At 43.4% G+C, this 18,828-nt stretch overlaps 1 protein-coding gene across 4 annotated transcripts in view; it reads right to left on the reverse strand.

The window, feature by feature from the left end:
* ARMC2 (armadillo repeat containing 2) overlaps positions 1–18,828 on the reverse strand; it is a 98,309-nt gene that overhangs the window by 70,975 nt on the left and 8,506 nt on the right. For all 4 annotated transcript variants that reach the window (XM_046677776.1, XM_046677774.1, XM_046677773.1 and 1 more), the window contains 2 exons: positions 10,882–11,053; positions 3,842–4,049 (listed from right to left, as the gene is read on the reverse strand). In XM_046677776.1, coding sequence (XP_046533732.1) covers positions 3,842–4,014 — 173 coding nt within the window. In that variant the 5' untranslated portion in view covers positions 4,015–4,049; positions 10,882–11,053. The remainder of the gene's footprint in view (positions 1–3,841; positions 4,050–10,881; positions 11,054–18,828) is intronic.

Raw genomic sequence — 18,828 nt, forward strand, 5'->3', positions numbered from 1 at the left:
AGGGAGAAAGAGAAAAGAAGAAAGGGAGAAAGAGAAAAGAAGAAAGGAAGGAAGGGAGGGAAGAAAGAAGGTAGAAAGAAAAGAAGGAAGGTAGGAAGGTAGGAGGAAGAAAGGAAGGAAGAAGAGAGAGAGAAAGAAAAAGGAAAATATTGGCTCACAAAACAGAGCAGTCTACAATGCAGATGTGGTAGCCTCAGGCATAGCTGGATCTAGGGGTTTACACACCACCCTTGAATTTGGTCACTATCTCCATTCCTTGGCTCTGTTTGTTTATGCATCACTTCCCTCTCAGAGTCACCCTCCAAAAGGCAATGATATGGCCACTGTCATCTCCAAGACCTCATCATCTTTACAGCTTGTAAACTTGGAGAAAGGGCATTTTTCCCAAAGATTTTCGCAAAAGTCCCAGGGAGAAATTCAATTGGCCTGGCTTAGATCATGTGCCCACCTCTGAACCAACTGCTATGGCTGGTAGATTGGAGAACTCTGATTAGCCAGCCCTGGGCCACACAACCACCCCTGGAAAAGGGGGTGGGTAAGACAGGGTCAGCCCTCCTCCAAACACGGACCGAGCAGGATTTATTATACAACGCAAGACGGCTCGCTCTCCAAAGGCAAGAATGTTATGCAGACAAAAAAATCAAGCCCCTACTGCAGTGTAAAGTCTGCTTCATGTTTTGTAGTTTTGGGTTGGAACCATTTGTCTATTTCATTGATGCCATTTATTTCTCTGTTTTTCACTCTTTTTTGGTTTCATTGGGTTTCTGCAGAATGCCTTTGTTTTGCCATCTTTATTTAAGGAAGCCTTCTCTTATTTTTGATTCCAACAATGCTAACGGTGCTTGATAGTTTACAAACAAGGCTTTCAAGCCTTATGAATCATTCCACAACCTACAACGAGGGCTGGGAGGAGTTGGCAGTGAAGGAGTGCACTTATTTCCATTTTTCAGATTAGAAGACTGAGCCCCTGAAAGTGTTAAGAGACTTGTCAAAGAACATACAGCTAAATCAAGAGGCCGAGAGGGAACCCAAACTAAATCCAGGGATTCTGGCTCCCAGCAAAGCGTTCTTGACTCCACAGCTGGCTGCTCTTGGGCTTTCCTCCTAAAGGTCACATTTCCAAACCACGATAGTTTGAACAATATTCACATAGAATGCCTGAAAAGGTTTTTAAGCAGATATATACAGGGGTTCATCAGATTGAACCACTGGCTGGCTGGCTGGCTGGCTGGCTGGCTGGAGATACATACGTGTACATATTTTTATGGAAGCTTTATTATTTTCAATCCATACAGAGAACATGGAGTGTTGTTAAGGGGCAGGTCTGCCAAAACTTAAATGAATCCCTAAATGGACAGACAGAGACGGTGGTAATTGGCACTGCTTGAAGATGATAGTTCAATAAGTGCTTGAGAGCGTGTCCTCTTTTGGAAAGTTAAACAGTCCCCAAGATCTTGTTTGTGATGATACCTTGCTTAGCAAATCCTTTTTCCATCACAACCAACCTAAAGTTAAACTGCAGTCCATCCCATGTCTGAGTCATCCATATTCTAAATTAAGGGTGTACAAGTCAATGCTGTTCCACTGAAATACACTGCTCCTTTCTCTCCCAGCCTGAGAAGCACTCAGCATGAAGGCGGCTGCTCCCACACTAGACAAGCAGGCAAGGACCCTGCATGGAGAGCACGGCCTCACTTCTGTCCCCTTTACACCATCTGCTCACGCTCCTTTTCAACCCGCTGTCATCTCAGGCCTCCTCCTTTTCCAATTTTGCATTCTCTTCCCTCCCTTCTGCCAGCCCCGCTCACTGACAAGAGTCTCCGTTTTCCACTTTATGGTCTAAAGATGAAAACATGTTAATTGAGGGTAGGGCTTTAGCATCAAAACTGGGAATACTCCACGGCATAGCGAAGATCATTTCTTGGAATTACTCACTTAAATGTTTACAAGAAACAATTACCAAGTGTCCCAGATTGATTCACAAATGTAATTAATGAAAGAATTACTAATAGTTTCCATTTTCTGGCTTGTTTTAATCCTACTGAATAAATGTTTTTTTTGGCACCACTTCAACAAAATCCTATCCAATGATTAAAGGAGGTAAAGATTCATAAAGCAAAAATGTTATTGGAAGTTAAACTTTCCAGCGTGTATTGCTAACCCAAGTCAGACACAATTATTATATGAGGTAAGAGCCATCCTAACAAAGCACAAAAAAACAATTAGTGCTGCCGCCAACGCCTCATAATTTTGGACGGTCAGGAAGAAGCGCTTCCAGTCCCTAATTGATTTCTCCTTTGCTGTTTGTGGGATAAAATATGTAACTGAAGATGCCTTTGCTGTCCCAGACTGAGGAAGACATAATGAACTCTGGCTTGCCAGATTATTCTGCAACATCTGAAGACTTGCAAAAAAAAATAAAAAATAAATAAGATAAAATAAAACAGCTCTTGTCTGGCTTTTCCTAGTCAACTTTAATTACTGTAAGGATGGGTGCAGCAAGATAAATGTTTCCTTTTCACTTCAGTGCTGAAAGAAAACACAAGTTCCCCTGCTGTCTTTCGTGTGTAAACTCTGAGGTCGCAGCCTATTCTTATTCACCAACTGGAAAAGATTTGTCGCAGTGGCCAGTTTGATATTTTCTGCTCAATACCCAAAGTCCCAATTTGAAGTCCTTTTCTTCCACTTAAGGAGACATTTCATTTTTCCTTTAATTTAAAAAATGTTCAGAACGCAAAGCAACATTACAAGGACCACTAGGTTGCCTAATGTAAATCCCGCGTGTGCGGAACTCTTCAGGCTGTGTCAGCAGACGGGGTCAGTTCAGCTAAACTAACCAGCTGCCAAGCAGCCAGTTCAGGGAAAAGTTTTAAGCACATTACACGCATACAAACCAAAGTCAGACCCGAAATCTAAAGTGAGGGCAAGAAGCACTTGGTCTTAAAATGGTCCATGGAATTTAATCTTGTTAAGCAAATTCGAACTGGGCAGTTGTCCATAATGACTCAAGGGAAAGTCGTAGAAAAATATCTTTAACTGAGTGACCCTGTCCAGTCCAAGACCTTCTGCCTATCTTAGCATCAGTACTGGCTGGGACTGGAAAATGGAGTCTGCTCTCCCCACGCTAACCCCCACTTGGGCCCTCAATTATCAAGGCTTCTTTAGGAAAACTCCAGGGTAAGAATTCACGTGGTTCATACAGTGAACATTTCTCCACCAATCTTTAATATGGTAGAAAAATTGCTTCTCAGTTTTCTAGGGGAAGCCCTAGAAAGCCCTGTCTAGGAAGATGGTGTGAAATAAAGTAATTCCCAATCACCCATTTCATGAGGGACCGGTAGGGGGAGATCACAGCAGGAATCCGCAGGGCTGTCCTGTTTTAACTATTAGTTTGCAAAATAAATATTTTAATCCAAATTTCTACTGGAGAATAAAATGAGTGTGTCCTCTCTTTTGAGGAGTTAACAGTGAACTAATCCAAGCGGAGGTGACGAGGGATTCTGGCCCAGGCAAGAATCCCAAGTAACACACAAACAGAATGATCAGTCCTCACTCAAGGGCTACCTGGAACAGTCCGACTAAAGCAAAGACTTTATTCTGGCAGTCCTGTCAAAGCAGCATTTTGGCAGATATGAATAAATGTTTCCTGAGGATTAAATAGGAAAAGGGGAAACCAACTCCGTTGAGCCATGAGAAGAAATCCTTCCTACCCATGTACCACTAACTCAAAATGTATTTACAGAAAAGGGAAAATGCAAACCAATATCTGCATAAGATAGAGAACAAACTGCTAAACGACACAGTTATCCTGGACAGAAAATCAAATATAAAGAATACTGACCCTCCACTTCTGAGAGGAGATGGCAAGGGTGTTGCCCCTATGAACATTTCTTGCTCCTTGATTTCACCAAAGCCTCCATCATAAGTTAGCTGAAGTGGGTGGCTCTTCAAGTGGCCAGTGGCATTTGATTCTGTTAAATAAATCCCATTTCTTTTCACCACAGAATTCCCCATTAGAATTGTTTCTTTGGATTCCACTGTCTTCTTTGCTGTAATAACCAAAAAAAAAAAAAAAAGTTTTGTCAAAGCATTTCTTTTTAGGAATCACTCTCTTTCAATATTTTTTTAATCTAAGAATTTATACAATTTGAAAATTATATATTACTTACAACCAAGCCTGGAATTGTATGGCCAAAACCTCCCTAAACATATACGAGACCTCACCATTATTTTAGGATCAGCATCATCAATTCAGCAGGTAAAAACGAACAGGATCTTATCTCCAGGAGCTTAGAGTCCACCAGAAAGCCAACACTCGGACTGAGGTTTATGAACTGCCTAAGTCCACACAAATAGTTCTGTGTCCTGTAACGATAACTCCTCTACCTAAATTTGATCCTGTTAGTAATTTTTCATTCAAAAAATATCTCTCGACTGCTTCCTTAATGTCAGGCACTGTCTCAGGCTCTTGGGATGCATCAGTGACAAAGCAAAGATCCCTGACCTCGCAGGGGTGACATCCTAAGAGGTGTAAACAGACAGTGAGCAATACACCATAACAAATAAGGTATATGATGTAAGATAATACGTGTTATGGAAAAAAGCAAAGTGGAAAAGGGGATTGGGAATGGCTGTAGGCAGCAATTTTGAACACGGTGGGCATAGTAAGCAGACCCTTAATGGAGGTGAAGTATGTGGCCATTGGATGACGAGGGAACATACTCCCAGCAGAGGGAACAGCAGGTGTGGAGGCCCTAAGGCAGGAGTGTGCCTGGTGTGTTCCAGGAACAGCAGGAGTGCAGTGTGTGAGGGGGAGAGGAGTACGAGAGATGATCAGGGGGACAGGGGTGGGATGGTGGAGGCCTACAGACCACTACTAGCGCTGGAAAGAGGAGGGCACTGCAACAGCTACAAGGCTTTCTAAAGAGGAATAAGAGAGAGTTGCAAAAAGATGCCCAATCTGAAGCATCTACTGTGTTTATGACTGATGATTCTTAGACTTCTAATACAAGACTGTTTCTTTATCAGCAAATTGACATTAGGAATAGCTTATCCACAATGCTACTGCTATACTCTAGTCTGTAATAAAATATTTTGTCAAAGAGGAAGGGTAGATGAGCTTCACATAGAAAAATACTGTTTTGAAGACTTTTCCAAAATGACTCAAGCTTTTCTTCACTTAAACCAAAAAACCAATAAAAACCAACAATAACAAAACCACCTCGTCTATCCCTCTGACCAAGCTCCCTACTTGCAAAACACTGAATTTTAAAGCTGAAAGGAGCCTTAGAGATTGGCTAGTCTAACCTTCAGTTTTCAGATGACAACACTGAGAAGCCAAAAGGTCTAAAGTCAAAGAGCTAGTTTGGGGAGAGGCAGGACTATATGGGTGGGAAGAGCACAGGCCTTGCATTCCATCAGACTTGGGGTCAAGCACAGGCTCCCAATGCACCAGCTGCACGATGTGGGCAGGTCATTCAACTTTTCTCTCACCTTCCTCAGTGGTCCCCACCTCTTTAGCCTGTGGTGAGAATTAAATGATATGGCCTAGTGAAGTGAATTATTTGGTGCTAGCACACTCAAAACCTAGAAGTTATTGTCATTATTATTAACGTGACCCAAGAATCCTGACTTCTGGTCCAGGGCTCTCTCCACAGCACCAAGCTACCTTAAATAACTTTCCTACTGAATTACAAAGCACATACTTTGTTTTAGATTTCAAAGCATTTTTAGCCTATCTCTATATTCCAGCATTCATTTCTTTCATTCATTCATCCATAAATGTTTATGAAGCACCCACTGCTATGTGCCAGGGGCTGTGCAAGGTGCTGGCGATCCAGAGGTGAACAAGTCCCAGCCATCACGGAGCTTCTGTTCTAGAGGGAAACACGCTCAGACTTGTGGGGGGAGGAGCTGCATCCCGCCATCTTCACAATCCACCAGAGCAAGCTCGTCGATTATCACTAGAGCGAAGAGCTGCTCTGGGGCTCACGCCAACTCCTGATGGAGGCCCACCACTAAACTGAGCGTGTGTAATGATGCTCTGTGTCTCCCTGGCAAGTATCTGCAGCACACTGTACTAATTTTGTAATGGATCATGGGTAAACTTCAAAAGGATCCTGCAACCAGCAGCATTACCCTGCAGGAGCAGCTCCATTTCACAGAAATTTCTTTGGCACCTACTATATACTAGCACCTGTTTTAGGTTCAGTAGGGAAACCTCTTTTCCTACTGACATGGCTCAGTCTAGAAGGGAGACAGAGAGGTAGACGGGCAGAGACAAACGCAGTATAGCATGGTCCGAGCCATGTAGGCAGGAGTAGAGAGGGTGGGGGAGTCCCGAGGGGTTGGGAGTTAGGGAAAGATTCACCGAGGAGGTGGAGACTGAGAAGAATTCTGAAGGCTTAATGGAGTTCTGAGAAAAAGGAACAGAAGTCTGCAGTCAGAGCCAGCTTCATGGGTGTATGAGCTGCACAGTTAGGCAGGGCCCCAAGCTTAGAAGGGCTCTGCACTTGGTTTAACACGCTGCTGTTGCCATCTTGAAATTCTGAATTTTTTTTTAACGAAGAGCCCCACATTTTCATTTTGCATTGGGCCCAGCAAATTATATAGTGGGTCTTGTATGAGGCTTGAAAGAGTAGGATGGGTGTGAGTAACTGCAAGGAGTTCCATGTTGCTGGTGCACAGACTTGTTGTGGGGGGAAGACGGGGTAGGCAAAGGAGACTCGAGAGAAGGGCCTGGAATGTCAGGCTGGGGCCAGATCACAACAGAGTTGAGCATTCTGAGGAGTAGGGACTTCATCCCCTAGACCAGGGGTCAGCAAACTACAGCCCCACCAAACCTGGCCTGCCTCCTGTTTTTGTACAGCCTGCAAGCTGAGAATGGTTTTCATATTTTCAAATGGTTGGAAAATAATCAAAAGAAGAACAACACTTTGTAACGTGAAAATTATATGAACGTCGAATTTCAGTGGCCATGAATCGGTCTATGGTTGCTTTTCTGAGACCATAGTGGAGTTGAGTGGCAGAGCTGAGTAGGTTGAATGGAGACTGTATGGCCCACAAGTTGTAAAATATTTACTATCTGGCCCTAGAGAAAAAGTCTGCCAACTTCCGTGCTAGGTCAGTGTTTCCCAAACTGTGTTCCCCAGAAGACAGACTCTGCAGTCAAGTAGATGAGTGAAATACTGAGGTGAATCAAAACTAAACAGGTGCCTTCACCAGATGGCTTTACCAACCCTTTAATATGCTCGTGTGTGCTGTGACTCTCCAAGAGGGAGAGGAGGTAGGCAGACTTTTCTGAGCACTGAACCCTTTTTCCAAGGAAAGGCTATTAATGTTTGCCAAAAGTGTTCCCTGGAACCCAATTTGGCAACACTCCCTCAGGCCCAGGGGCCCCTCTGATGGGTTTTCAGCAAGAAGATGATGCAATCTGATTTTTATTTGCTTCCTGACCTTTTGTACCTTATGGCACACACAGAAAGTGAACATTTTTCATGGTTCACTGGGGTGACAGGATAAGGCTGCTGCTCACATGCAGGTCTGGTTGGGAGCTTGGCTTCCCCAGGCTCTGCCGGCTGATCCAAGGGCTGAGGATTGGATTCACCCCTGGGTTGACCCACCTGCAGCCCCCTAGTGAGCTGAGGGCAGAGCAAGACAGGACAGCTGGAAGATCAGGGACAACAGGGGAGAAAGGGTATGTGGCAGTGGTGGGAACAGACAATGCAGACCCAGGAGATATGAAGGAAGCCCGTGGAGGGCTCTGTGACAGCGAGGATAACAGGGATGGGCGAGAAGGTGGAGACTGCGTTCTGTCCAGCTGGAACAACAGGGGAGGTGTTTGCAACACGTCACCTCCAGCCAAAAACCCTATTTGAACACACAGCAATTAAACTGCTGGCCTTAAGAGATGGCTACACACATCTCTGCCCCTTTCATTTTCTTAAATCAGGAATTCCAAACCTGCCGCCACACGCCAGCCCTGCCTGTGGCGGTGTCAGCTACAAATGACTTCACACCAGAGGCAGGGACGCACCCTCTGTCTCCATGCACAGCTGCCTTGACAGCCTTGGTTCCCAACAAAGGACACCTTTTCCAAACAATAGAGACTCTGAAACGAAGCCCAGGGAGCTCCTGTACAAAGACAAGCATTCCGAGGCCGGAGTGCCGAAGTATATATTTTTTAATTGGGCGATGTGAGCTTTTAAAATGACAATGGCTTTTCATGGCCATTATTTCCCGAGTGCGGACACAGACCTCAGGGAGGATGAGGATGGTGACATGGGGCAACTGCAAACAGGGAGGATTAAAGAACTGTGACAAAGACATGCTGCCTAGCCACCTGGAGGCGTGAAGACGGCCTGAGTGCTGGGAAATGACAGCCACAGATGGCACCTCCCAGAGCACAGCTGAGGTGTGTGTGGCTGCTCAGACCAGGGCCAGGTGGCTCAGGAGGGAAGGAGCTAAGCCATGAGGGGAGCACGGCAGGCGAAACACCTGTCTCTTCGGTCACTCTCACATACATGGGAACAGCTCAGCAAGCAGCAGGGGTTTCAAACGTGAGGCACCAAGAGGCAAAAGCATTAAACACAGATACAGCATTCGGGCTCAGACGGAAAAACATCTACTAAACAACAGTGTGGTGACCCTCACACCAGCTCTGACATCCCTGCTGATAGATAGGAAGTGACGCTGTTCCTGTCTGACCTCATCCCCGACCTTGGGCTGGACCCCAGCCCCTCTCATCCTGGCAAGGACTTTGCTTCTGCAGTTACCAGTCCTTTCTGATGTTACTGGTCTGACTGTCAGCCCATGCTGGAGCGTTTCAAAAGTTCCCCAGGTGATTCTAATGCACAGCTCAGTTGAGCACCGCTGTTTGAAAGAAAACCTAAGTCAGATGACGTCTCTCCCCTGCTTAAACCCTGCCCTGGCTTTTCACTGCAAGCAGAATCAAGTCCTGGGCATCTGCCCGGGCCTGGCCCTAAATGGCCCTGTGGCCTCAGATCCCTCCACGGTCCCCAGGGTTAACCACCTTCCAGCCATCCTGGCCTGTGGGTCCTCCACCACCCGAGCTTGCTCCCATCTGTGGCCTGGGTGTCCCTTCAGTGTGGCTGCTTTGTCCATAGATTTCTACATGGCTGCCTTCTTCTCATTTTTCACATGTCAACTCAGATGCCACCTCCTCCAGGACACCTCCAGAGCCACCTGAGCAGACACAAATTCCTCCTGCCATGGTCACTCTCTATCCCACTGTCTTGCTTACCTTCTTCATGGCACTTGTCACAACTTAAATTCTCTTATTTCTTGGTTTTCCTGTTTATTGTCTATCTCCCTTCACAAACTGCTTGAGGACAGGACTCAGTTGGCCTAGAACAGTGCCTGGCACTTGGGAGGGGTTCAATAAATATCTGATTGACTGGTTGTTAGACAAGAAACAGATTGGGACATGGAGGCAAAGCAGGGTGCCTAATGATATGAGACATCGCAGCGTGACATGCACGCCCTATACTGCCTCCCTGTCTTTTCCTTTCTCCTTGATTCGACCTCTTCAGCTATGTCAGGGATCACTGGGACCATAAGGACCAGACAGGAAAATGAGTGAAGCAGGCTGGGAGACCTGGGGAACTGAGATCACACACTGGGCTAACCAGGTGGGTACTACTCAGCCCCAATCATTCCTCACTTGGGCTACACGGGACGGGGACCAAGTGTTGCCACATCTTCTAATTTTTCACAAGATGTCACCAATCTGGATTCTTCCCTGAGATCTTCTACATTTAAATGTTGGCGACTAATTAAAAGAAAACGCTTGTATGTCAAACAAGTAGGATCCTCAGGAGGCAGCTTGCGACCTCTGGGATCCATCTTCAGGTTATCTCCTCTCTGTGACTGTAAACCCATCCGTCTTCCTCAATCCTCGTTGCCTGAAGGAGGGCCCATTCTGTCAGCCCCTGGTAAAGTGGTTTTCCAACTTTTTTGACTACACATAATAATAATAAATTTATAACATGATATAATATAAATATAATATATAATAAATTTATAATATGACCCTGAACACACAAGTACGTGAGCAAAGTAAAGCCTCTGGAAGCAATACTTCCCCTTATTGTCTGCACTGTACCCTGATATTTTCCATTCTCTTCTCTTCTCTTTCATTTTTCTCAAACGCTAGCAAGCTCCACTGAGTCGACCGTCATCCCACTCACGGGACATTTCCTGCAGCTTGAAAAACTCTTAGCATGCCCTGGACGGGGAGGGATTCCAATTGTTGGGGGCATTCCTTAGAATTCAAGTTTTTTAGCCTCTCTATTCCCAGGTGTAGATACCCGCCAGCAATTCCGTGGCAGCAGGAAAAGCCATGCTCCACTTTTGCTTACCTTTTTACATGGGGTCAGAAAGGTATTTTCAAAGACCTAAGCTCAGTGGACATTAAAGGAACCTTAAATATGCCTAATGAAATGAACAACTCTTTGAACTCTAATGAAAAACTCATGGATCTCCAATACACGCGAACCCATTCATTAGGAAACACGTATTTCAATATTTCTTTCCTAACAGTTAACGTTTTTTAAAGATTTTATTTTTTTTCCTTTTTTCTCCCCAAAGCCCCCCAGTTCATAGTTGCATATTCTTAGTTCTGGGTCCTTCTAGTTGTGATAACGTTTTTTTAAAAACTGTGATATTTAGGTATGCTTTATAAACACCCAGAAAAAAATATATATATAAACAAGGGTTCTTAACCAGCTTTTGTACAACACTAAGTCTTAATGTAAAATCATATAGGGCTAGAAAAAATCATAGAAAACCACACGTAGCTTTTGTGTGCAAACTCAAGAAACACGCCTGCCCCAGGTTCGAAAGGATGTTACTCGGCCTTACTCTCAGCGGGAGGATGGGCTCTGTCTGGCAGGAGAGTCCCCTGGGAGGCGGCCCTGAACAAACGTGCCCGGGCTCGGCTTATTCTGCGAATCTTCTCGGGGTCCACGGGAGGTTTAGGAAAGGAAGGGCAGGGATCCTCCTCTGTGGCAGGAGATGTCGGAGCTTTTGGTTTCTGGAAAGAGATTTTTTAACTGATTAGCGTGAGTTTCCGTGTCTCAAATAAGACCCACCACCCTGGAGCTGGCCCTGACACTTCTGGGAGAGAATAGGGCTTCACGCAGGCTGCCTCTTGGCTCCTTGATTGAGGCCATGATTGGGCCATATGTCTCACTGGCCCATCTAATGTGTTATATATAACACTTTTAAATTGTTTTTGTCGGTTCTACTGTATTAAACACTCTGCTGTCTTGCTTAGTGTTTTTTTTGTTTTTTATTTTTGGTGAAGAAGACTGGCCCTGAGCTAACATCTGTTGCCAATCTTCCTCTTTTTGCTTGAGGAAGATTGTCACTGAGCTGACATCTGTGCCAATGTTCCTCTATTTTGTATGTGGGACACCACCACAGCATGGCTTGATGAGCAGTACGTAGGTCTGCACCTGGGATCCACACCTGGGATCTGCACCTGCAAGCCCTGGGCCACCCAAGTGGAGCGTGTGAACTTAACAACTACACCATCGGCCAGCCCCTTGCTTAGTGCTTTTGAAAGAAATAGTTTAACCATGCTGGCAAACAGATATTATCTGTATCAGAGTAAAATTAGGTTGGGTGTATTCAACATACTCTGCGAATTTTTATGTTCAATTCTGCTCAGAAAACATTTACTGGGCACCTATATGCCAAGAACTATGTGGAATAGAAATACTACCTTTACATATTTTGGACTCCACAAAAGTATTTTTTTAATAATATAATTTTTCTTCTAATAATTCAGATTAAAAAGTCACAAAATATAAGTGCAAGAAGTTGTCTTGGACTTACGATATAAAACATTTTATTTTTTACATCTCATGAAGTTTACGCTGCTACCCGTTAGAAAAGGAACATTGCTGACAAAATTCCAATCCCTTAAAGACTTTTAAAAACACCTGCACCAAGCACTGTGCTACCCAGAGCTCCCTTTGGTCTAACCTCCAGACAGCAGTGGCCTCCCACTCGGGCCAGAACCTCCCAGGGGCCTCAGCTCTCACTTTATTTTTTTTTAAAGATTGGCACCTGAACTAATATCTGTTGCCATTCTTTTTTTTTTCCTTCTTCTTCTTCTTCTCCCCAAAGCCCCCCAGTACATAGTTGTATATTCTAGCTGTGAGTGCCTCTAGTTGTGGCATGTGGGACGCCACCTCAGCATGGCTTGACGAGCAGTGCCATGTCGATGCCCACGATCCGAACTGGCGAAACCCTGGGCCGCCGACGCGGAGCCCGTGAACTTAACCACTCGGCCATGGGGCCGGCCCCTCAGCTCCCACTTTTAGTGTTGCCTCATGGTGCCATCCTTCCTCTCTACAACTTGAGCACAATTTTTTGTCTGTGAAAGAGCAATCTTACGGCAGCAAGTGCTTTTAGCTCTCTAACCAAAAATAATTGAGTTAAAGCTCCTAAAGTCACTTCTGTAATATGTGAAATGAATGACACTCAATCCAATAAGTTAATTAACAGAAATCTTAGAAGTCTAGTGCTTAATTCAAGTCAGATAATTTGGAAGAATAGAGGAGGTCATCCATCATATATGACACACAATTTCAAACACTCATTTTCTCATATGTACTAACAGAACATAGACATCTATATCAGAGTTCTCCTCCCAAGAAGCTGCTTATCTCAGTAATGATGACATTCTTCAAAATATTTTCTATGTCCTCTTGTTCATTTGCATCTGGAATTGGTGCATAAACCGGACCAAAAAATTTGTTTTATGACTTTAGAAACACATTTTTCTAAACACAGTTAGAAAAATGGGTAAATCAAAGACTCAGCACAATATAGAGGAGAAATAAACGACTTCGGGATCAAACCGATCTGGAGTGGAATCCGCTTACCAGTTCTGTGAACTTGGATAGGCCATTTACGTCTCCAAACTGGCCCAGCTAGCAGATGGAGACGGTAGGCCCCCTCATGCAGGGACACTGATGCCCATACAAGTCCTGTCATGGGGACTCAAGAAATGCTGGCCCCCTTCCCTGCTCACTCTTTATTACCAGAGTTGATTCTAAGTTACCATTAGGTCTTCTCAAAGCCAAGGCCCTGGCCTCTGACACAACCTTGCTGGAACCAAGATGCTGAATTCGGAGGGGTCTATTCTGAAGAAGACAGCATTCATTTCTCTGTATAAATTATGTTCTATTTGTTTAATAAATAGTCACTTTACCTGTTAGTCTCCTCAATTTGTTGCAAACTGGTCATCAGAATGTGACTTAGGCCATAAAGCAGAGAGTTAAAAGAAAAGCTAAGAGCACATATAATACAGGAAAATAAGTGTTTTAGATATAATTATGAAAAATGAAATACATAAAGATAATCAGTATTGAATAGATAGGAGGTTTTCTTATCTCAAAATATCTGTACTCTGCAGGTACCTTGAATCTGAAACAAAGATGGAAAAGTCTGCCAGATAATAACAATGCTGATGAGATAAATGGTTTCTTTTGCAGAGGCCTTAACTGCTATAAATGTTTCTGGTACTAAATAAAACATCCGACAAAAAGGGAAAATACGGTATTGCAAAGCTAATTTTTACCCCAAAGAGAGAAACTGAATTATCTCTGGATGGCAAGATAAAGCCCTTGATAAAAGGCACTATTTTCCTAGTGCAAAATTAGTAATTGTTTGTGTAATGAAAAATTAGTTCCATTTTACTACTGACCTTTACTAAATTATTTATCCCACTTAAATACATATTTCATTACATAAAATATAAAGTGATACATGTAAAGCATCTTTATTACGTCAAGGGAAAACTACTAAGGCCATCAACTTTTACCATGCCAGGTTCTATGAAACGTTCCTCAACTTTGTGGAGCAAAATGGCTTTTACGAAGCAAACTAGTAAAATTTTTTTCTCATAAAATTCGCTTCATTTTAGAATTCAGGGAATGTGGCAAGTTTCCATCTTGACTCGGGAACCTTACCTCCCTCACAGTTTGTGTCACGACACTGACCAGTGACGTGAGCCTAATCAAGGACCCTGGGAAAGTCAGATTTTAAGATTTGTTCTGGTTGATAAAACTACGAGAGTCCATTGAAGAGGGAAAGACTATTATTCATAGAACAATCCAATTAAAGACAAACTGCCTAGAACATTTCCAGGATCTGGCCGGCCTCGACTCTCATCCCAGCACCACGGGCTTTGACCAATTTCTGACATGGCGCCTCTGGGTCACCAGATGGGAAGGCGGGGTCTCCCTCCTTCTACATGACGACTTGACAAGGGAGTACGTGACATCCCACCTCAGAAAGTTGCTATGATTTAATTTGTAAAACAACAGAACACACACACACACACACACACACACACACCATACACCACACACTAAAAGACCTCTTGGAAGTCAGAAAGCAAATATTAAAAATTCCCCCAAACACATAACCTTTGGATGTGGCAACTGTAAGTGCATTTCTATTACTGTGATTTTCTCCACAGGCTCTCTGGCTCCTCGGTCACTCTCAGCGTAGGACTCACTGCTGTAATGTTACCATTCGCTTCAGAAATAGTGCAAGAGAAAAGAGTGCTTTGCCATTCTCACTCTTCTTTTTCTTACCCTGGATCTCCCCCACCCCCAAGGTATATATGGGCTTCTAAGTCCCTTTCTTTTTAAAAGATATTAAGTTTTGTATTACTTATCAAATATTTAGAGCTTTGTTCCTACAAAATATAAAAAAAAGCTCAAACTAATCTATGCTGGGAGGTGGTCCTAATGTCCTGGGGAGGTGGTGTCTGGGGTGCCAGGAACGACCTAGTTTTTCTTTTTTGAACACTGGTTATGAGCGTGTTGAGTGTAAATTTATTAAGCTGCACTCTTATGATCTGTGTCTTTTCTGTATGTCAACAAAAAATTTAATTAAAATACTTGGAGCTTAAACAACCAGGCTTTGTAAGGTTAGGAAACACAGGGAGAATTCTGTTTTGACAATGATAGTGATGAAAGACAAAACTTCCTATTTAGGGGCTGGCCCCGTGGCCGAGTGGTTAAGTTCGCGCACTCCGCAGCAGGCGGCCCAGTGTTTCGTTAGTTCGAATCCTGGGCGCGGACATGGCACTGCTCATCAGACCATGCTGAGGCAGCGTCCCACATGCCACAACTAGAAGAACCCACAACGAAGAATACACAACTATGTACCGGGGGGCTTTGGGGAGAAAAAGGAAAAAATAAAATCTTTAAAAAAAAAAAAACAAAAAACTTCCTATTTATTCATATGGCCACATCTCTTTTCCTACTTTATACAATCTGAAGTATGAGAGCAGCTGTTCCTGCGTGTATAAATCTGAACATCAGCGAGCCAGAGGATGGAGTGAAAATAGAAATCACCACCGCCCAACAGCCGCACGAGTCAGAGCTCTCACGGGAAGGTGAGAAGCCACTAAGAAAGAAGAGAGATGTTCCTGGGCATATCGATATAGCAGGTAGATATGAATGTTAACGGAAGACTGCAAACCACAGTGCTTTCCCCCCGGTTTTACAAGATTCCAGGTGCTAACAAGAACCGTGGTGAGCCAGTCAGGCCAGCCAGCCAAGGCCTGAGTGGTAAAGACCAGGAGCATCAGTTTTCTATCTTGCTCTGAGACGCAGGGCTCTCTCGAGTGTAGGCAGCCCACTGCCTGCTGGAGAGTGTAGGGGAGCAGAGGCCAGACGTGGGGGGAGAAATAGAGAGAAGGGTAAACGACAAGTGAAAGAGTAAAGCAGATTGGTTCAATGTGGGAGTTGGAACGGGCTGCTCTCTGGGGCCTTCTTCCCTAACTGAGTGCTGGTTGAGAAATTTTTTGGGTTTTTTTGCCTCCTCACCCCCGACAACCACCAACCTGTTCTCTGTATCTACGAGTTCAGTTTTATTTCTTCAGATTTCACACGTAAGTGAGATCATACAGCATTTGTATGTACCTGACATTTCACAAGCATAATGCCCTCGAGGTTCATGCATGTTGTCACAAATGGCAGGATTTCCTTCTTTTTAACGGCTGAATAATATTCCATTGCCTATAGAAACACCATATTTTCTTTATCCATTCCTCTGTTGATGGACACATACATTGTTTCTATGTCTTGGCTATTGTGAATAATGCTGCAGTGAACATGGGGGAGCATATATCTCTTCCAGTTAGTGTTTTCATTTCCTTTGGATAAATACCCAGAAGTGGAATTGTTGGAAAAGGAATTATTAAAAGGCAAACTAGCCGGAGAAAGTGTGCAAGATCCAAAAAGTGCTAAAATTCAATTGGTTAGGTCTTCACAAATCCTTTCAACAAGGGTGTCCCGTAACTATCAGATACCCCAGCCCCACCCTCAGCCATCTCCTCTGTCCACTCCGTCTCCCTTCACTCTTATTTCCCCTTATCTCTTCCCTTTGTCAGTTTAGTGGTTACCAGAGTCAAAGGGCTCTTTGTGAAGTGGAAAGGAGGAAGGAAGGTGGAAGGGCAGGCAGTGTGAGGCCACTTTCAGAATTTTTTGACTGGGAGCTCCAAATTTTAATTACTGTTTAAAATGGAATATACTTAAGATCCTTACATAATCCACTAACAAAAAAATTTCAAACTAAAGGAGTTATTTTATTTAACATGTGGATATCTTAGCCTACTTTTACTTTGCACATAGCACCCAACCATCTACACTAAAAAAATTTAATTGCAATGACCCTAAACAGAGGCAACTGCCAACATTATCTTTGCCTAACACCTAATCCTGTAGTCCAAGAATTCCACCAGTTTGATAAGGACCAGGGATATTTTAGAAATAGAGTTTTTAGAAAAGAGTAGGCCCAAATTGAGTGAGTCTCAAAAGACTACAGCAGTATTAAAAATGATTCATAGGAGTCAAATGACAGAATCATAGAATAGAGAGCCATTCTACAATAAGGTAGACCCACTGGGCTGCCAAACAAGGGGCTCTCTTGCTGTAGCTGGCTCAAAACCCAAGTGGTTTCCAAGGTTGTAGGTGCAAGAAGCCATGTGTCAACCACAGCTGACAAAGTAGTTATTGCTTATTGGTTTTTGCATACTATTTTGGAATCTTATTTTTGTCATCTGTAACATAAGAACAAGTATAATTTTCCTTGGAGAGGCATTTCGTTGAGTACTTTAAGAATATAAGTTACATTTTGAGACGATTGGGGTCATTTGGACATGGACTACACATGAAATGATACCACCGAGTAATGCTAATTTTCTGAGCTATAATGAGAGTATTGTTATATAGGAGACTGTCTTTTTCATTTGAGATGCACACTTAAACTTTTATGGATGAAGTCTTTAAAGGTCTGTGACTTACTTTCAAATAGCTCATCAAAAACATACACACACACACAAACATGCACACACATATACAGTAATAAAAACTGAGAAGTAGCTTGACTGCAAGCCCAATTCCCTGAAAGTCTAAGGAACTGGCATCACTAGGTACTTGTGGTAGCAGGGAAATAAGGGAAGAGGTGCCTAAAATGAGGATTGGCTGAAAGTCTGTGTAACTCCTTCCCTTCCAGCTCCACGAGGTCAGACTGCTGAACCCAGGAACAGATGGGAAGTTGTTCTCTACAGGGGGTAAAACAGAGGGTCTCTGAATCAGGCTAACCAGGCACAGTGGAGGGTGAGGGCATGTATTGTAGACATAGATATTAACTGAATATTTACAAATTGAATGCTAGGCTTTCCTACCTCCTTCCTGTACCTGGCTTCTGGTAGTTAGCAACCAGCCTTTATGCTCCAGGCAAGAGCTTGGAATATACTCCCATAGAGAATTGACTACCTTACAAGGAAAGCCCCAAAGATAGTGCCATTGGGGGTTTCACAAACAGAACAGCTCAGCCAGACCTGCTAAATGTAGATGTGGGTAGGTATCACCTATGGGTTGACCAACCCATTCCACATGCTTCCACTCTCAAATAGGAACAGCCAAACAAGCAGCATGAGCTATCAGAGGAGAGCCTCTGATATGAAAAGCAGAGTCCAAAACAAACATAAAAATGTGACAGAGACACAGAGGGAAGACCATGTAAAGACACAGGGAGAAGATGGTCATCTACAAGCCAAGGAGAAAAGCCTCAGAAGAAATCAACCTTGCTGACACCTTGATCTTGGATGTATCTTCAGAACTGTGAGAAAATAAATTTCTGTTGTTTAAGCTACACACACACATACACAAGCAACAGAGATTTTAAAGGGAGGAGAAAACAATTAAAAAGCAAAACTATCATTCATATACGCAGATAAGATGCTACAACCGTGAACAAGAACAGAATACTACATCTAAAAAAAGATAATTTAGAGGGGGGAAAGCTTTTGAAAACTAAAAATATGATAGCGGAAATAAAAAGAACTCAATGAAGGATTAGAAAGTCTCTTCCAAAAAAAAGATGGGAAATAGAAAAAGAGAAAATAAGAAAATAGAAGTGCCAACCCAGGGGATCCTACACCTGAATAGTAAATTCCAGAAGGAGCAAACAGAACAAAAAAGAGGGTGAGACACATCAAAATAATTCAAGGACATTTCCCAGAGCCAAAGGGCATGAGATTCCACATTGAAAATGCCCAGGTGATGGATGAAAGTGGACTAAGACAAAGGCACATTATCATGAAATTTCAGAACACTGGGAACAAAGAGAAAAATCCTACAAACTTCCAGAGAGAAAAACAGCACTCAAGGTCTCAAATAATTTATTTCCCATATACCCCTTCTCAAGAAGCTGTTGGAGGGAATACTCCACAAAAACAAGAGTAAATCAAGAAATAGAAGGACTGGGGCCAGC

Source organism: Equus quagga, chromosome 11 (genome assembly GCF_021613505.1).
Source record: "Equus quagga isolate Etosha38 chromosome 11, UCLA_HA_Equagga_1.0, whole genome shotgun sequence".
Lineage (NCBI taxonomy): Eukaryota > Metazoa > Chordata > Mammalia > Perissodactyla > Equidae > Equus > Equus quagga.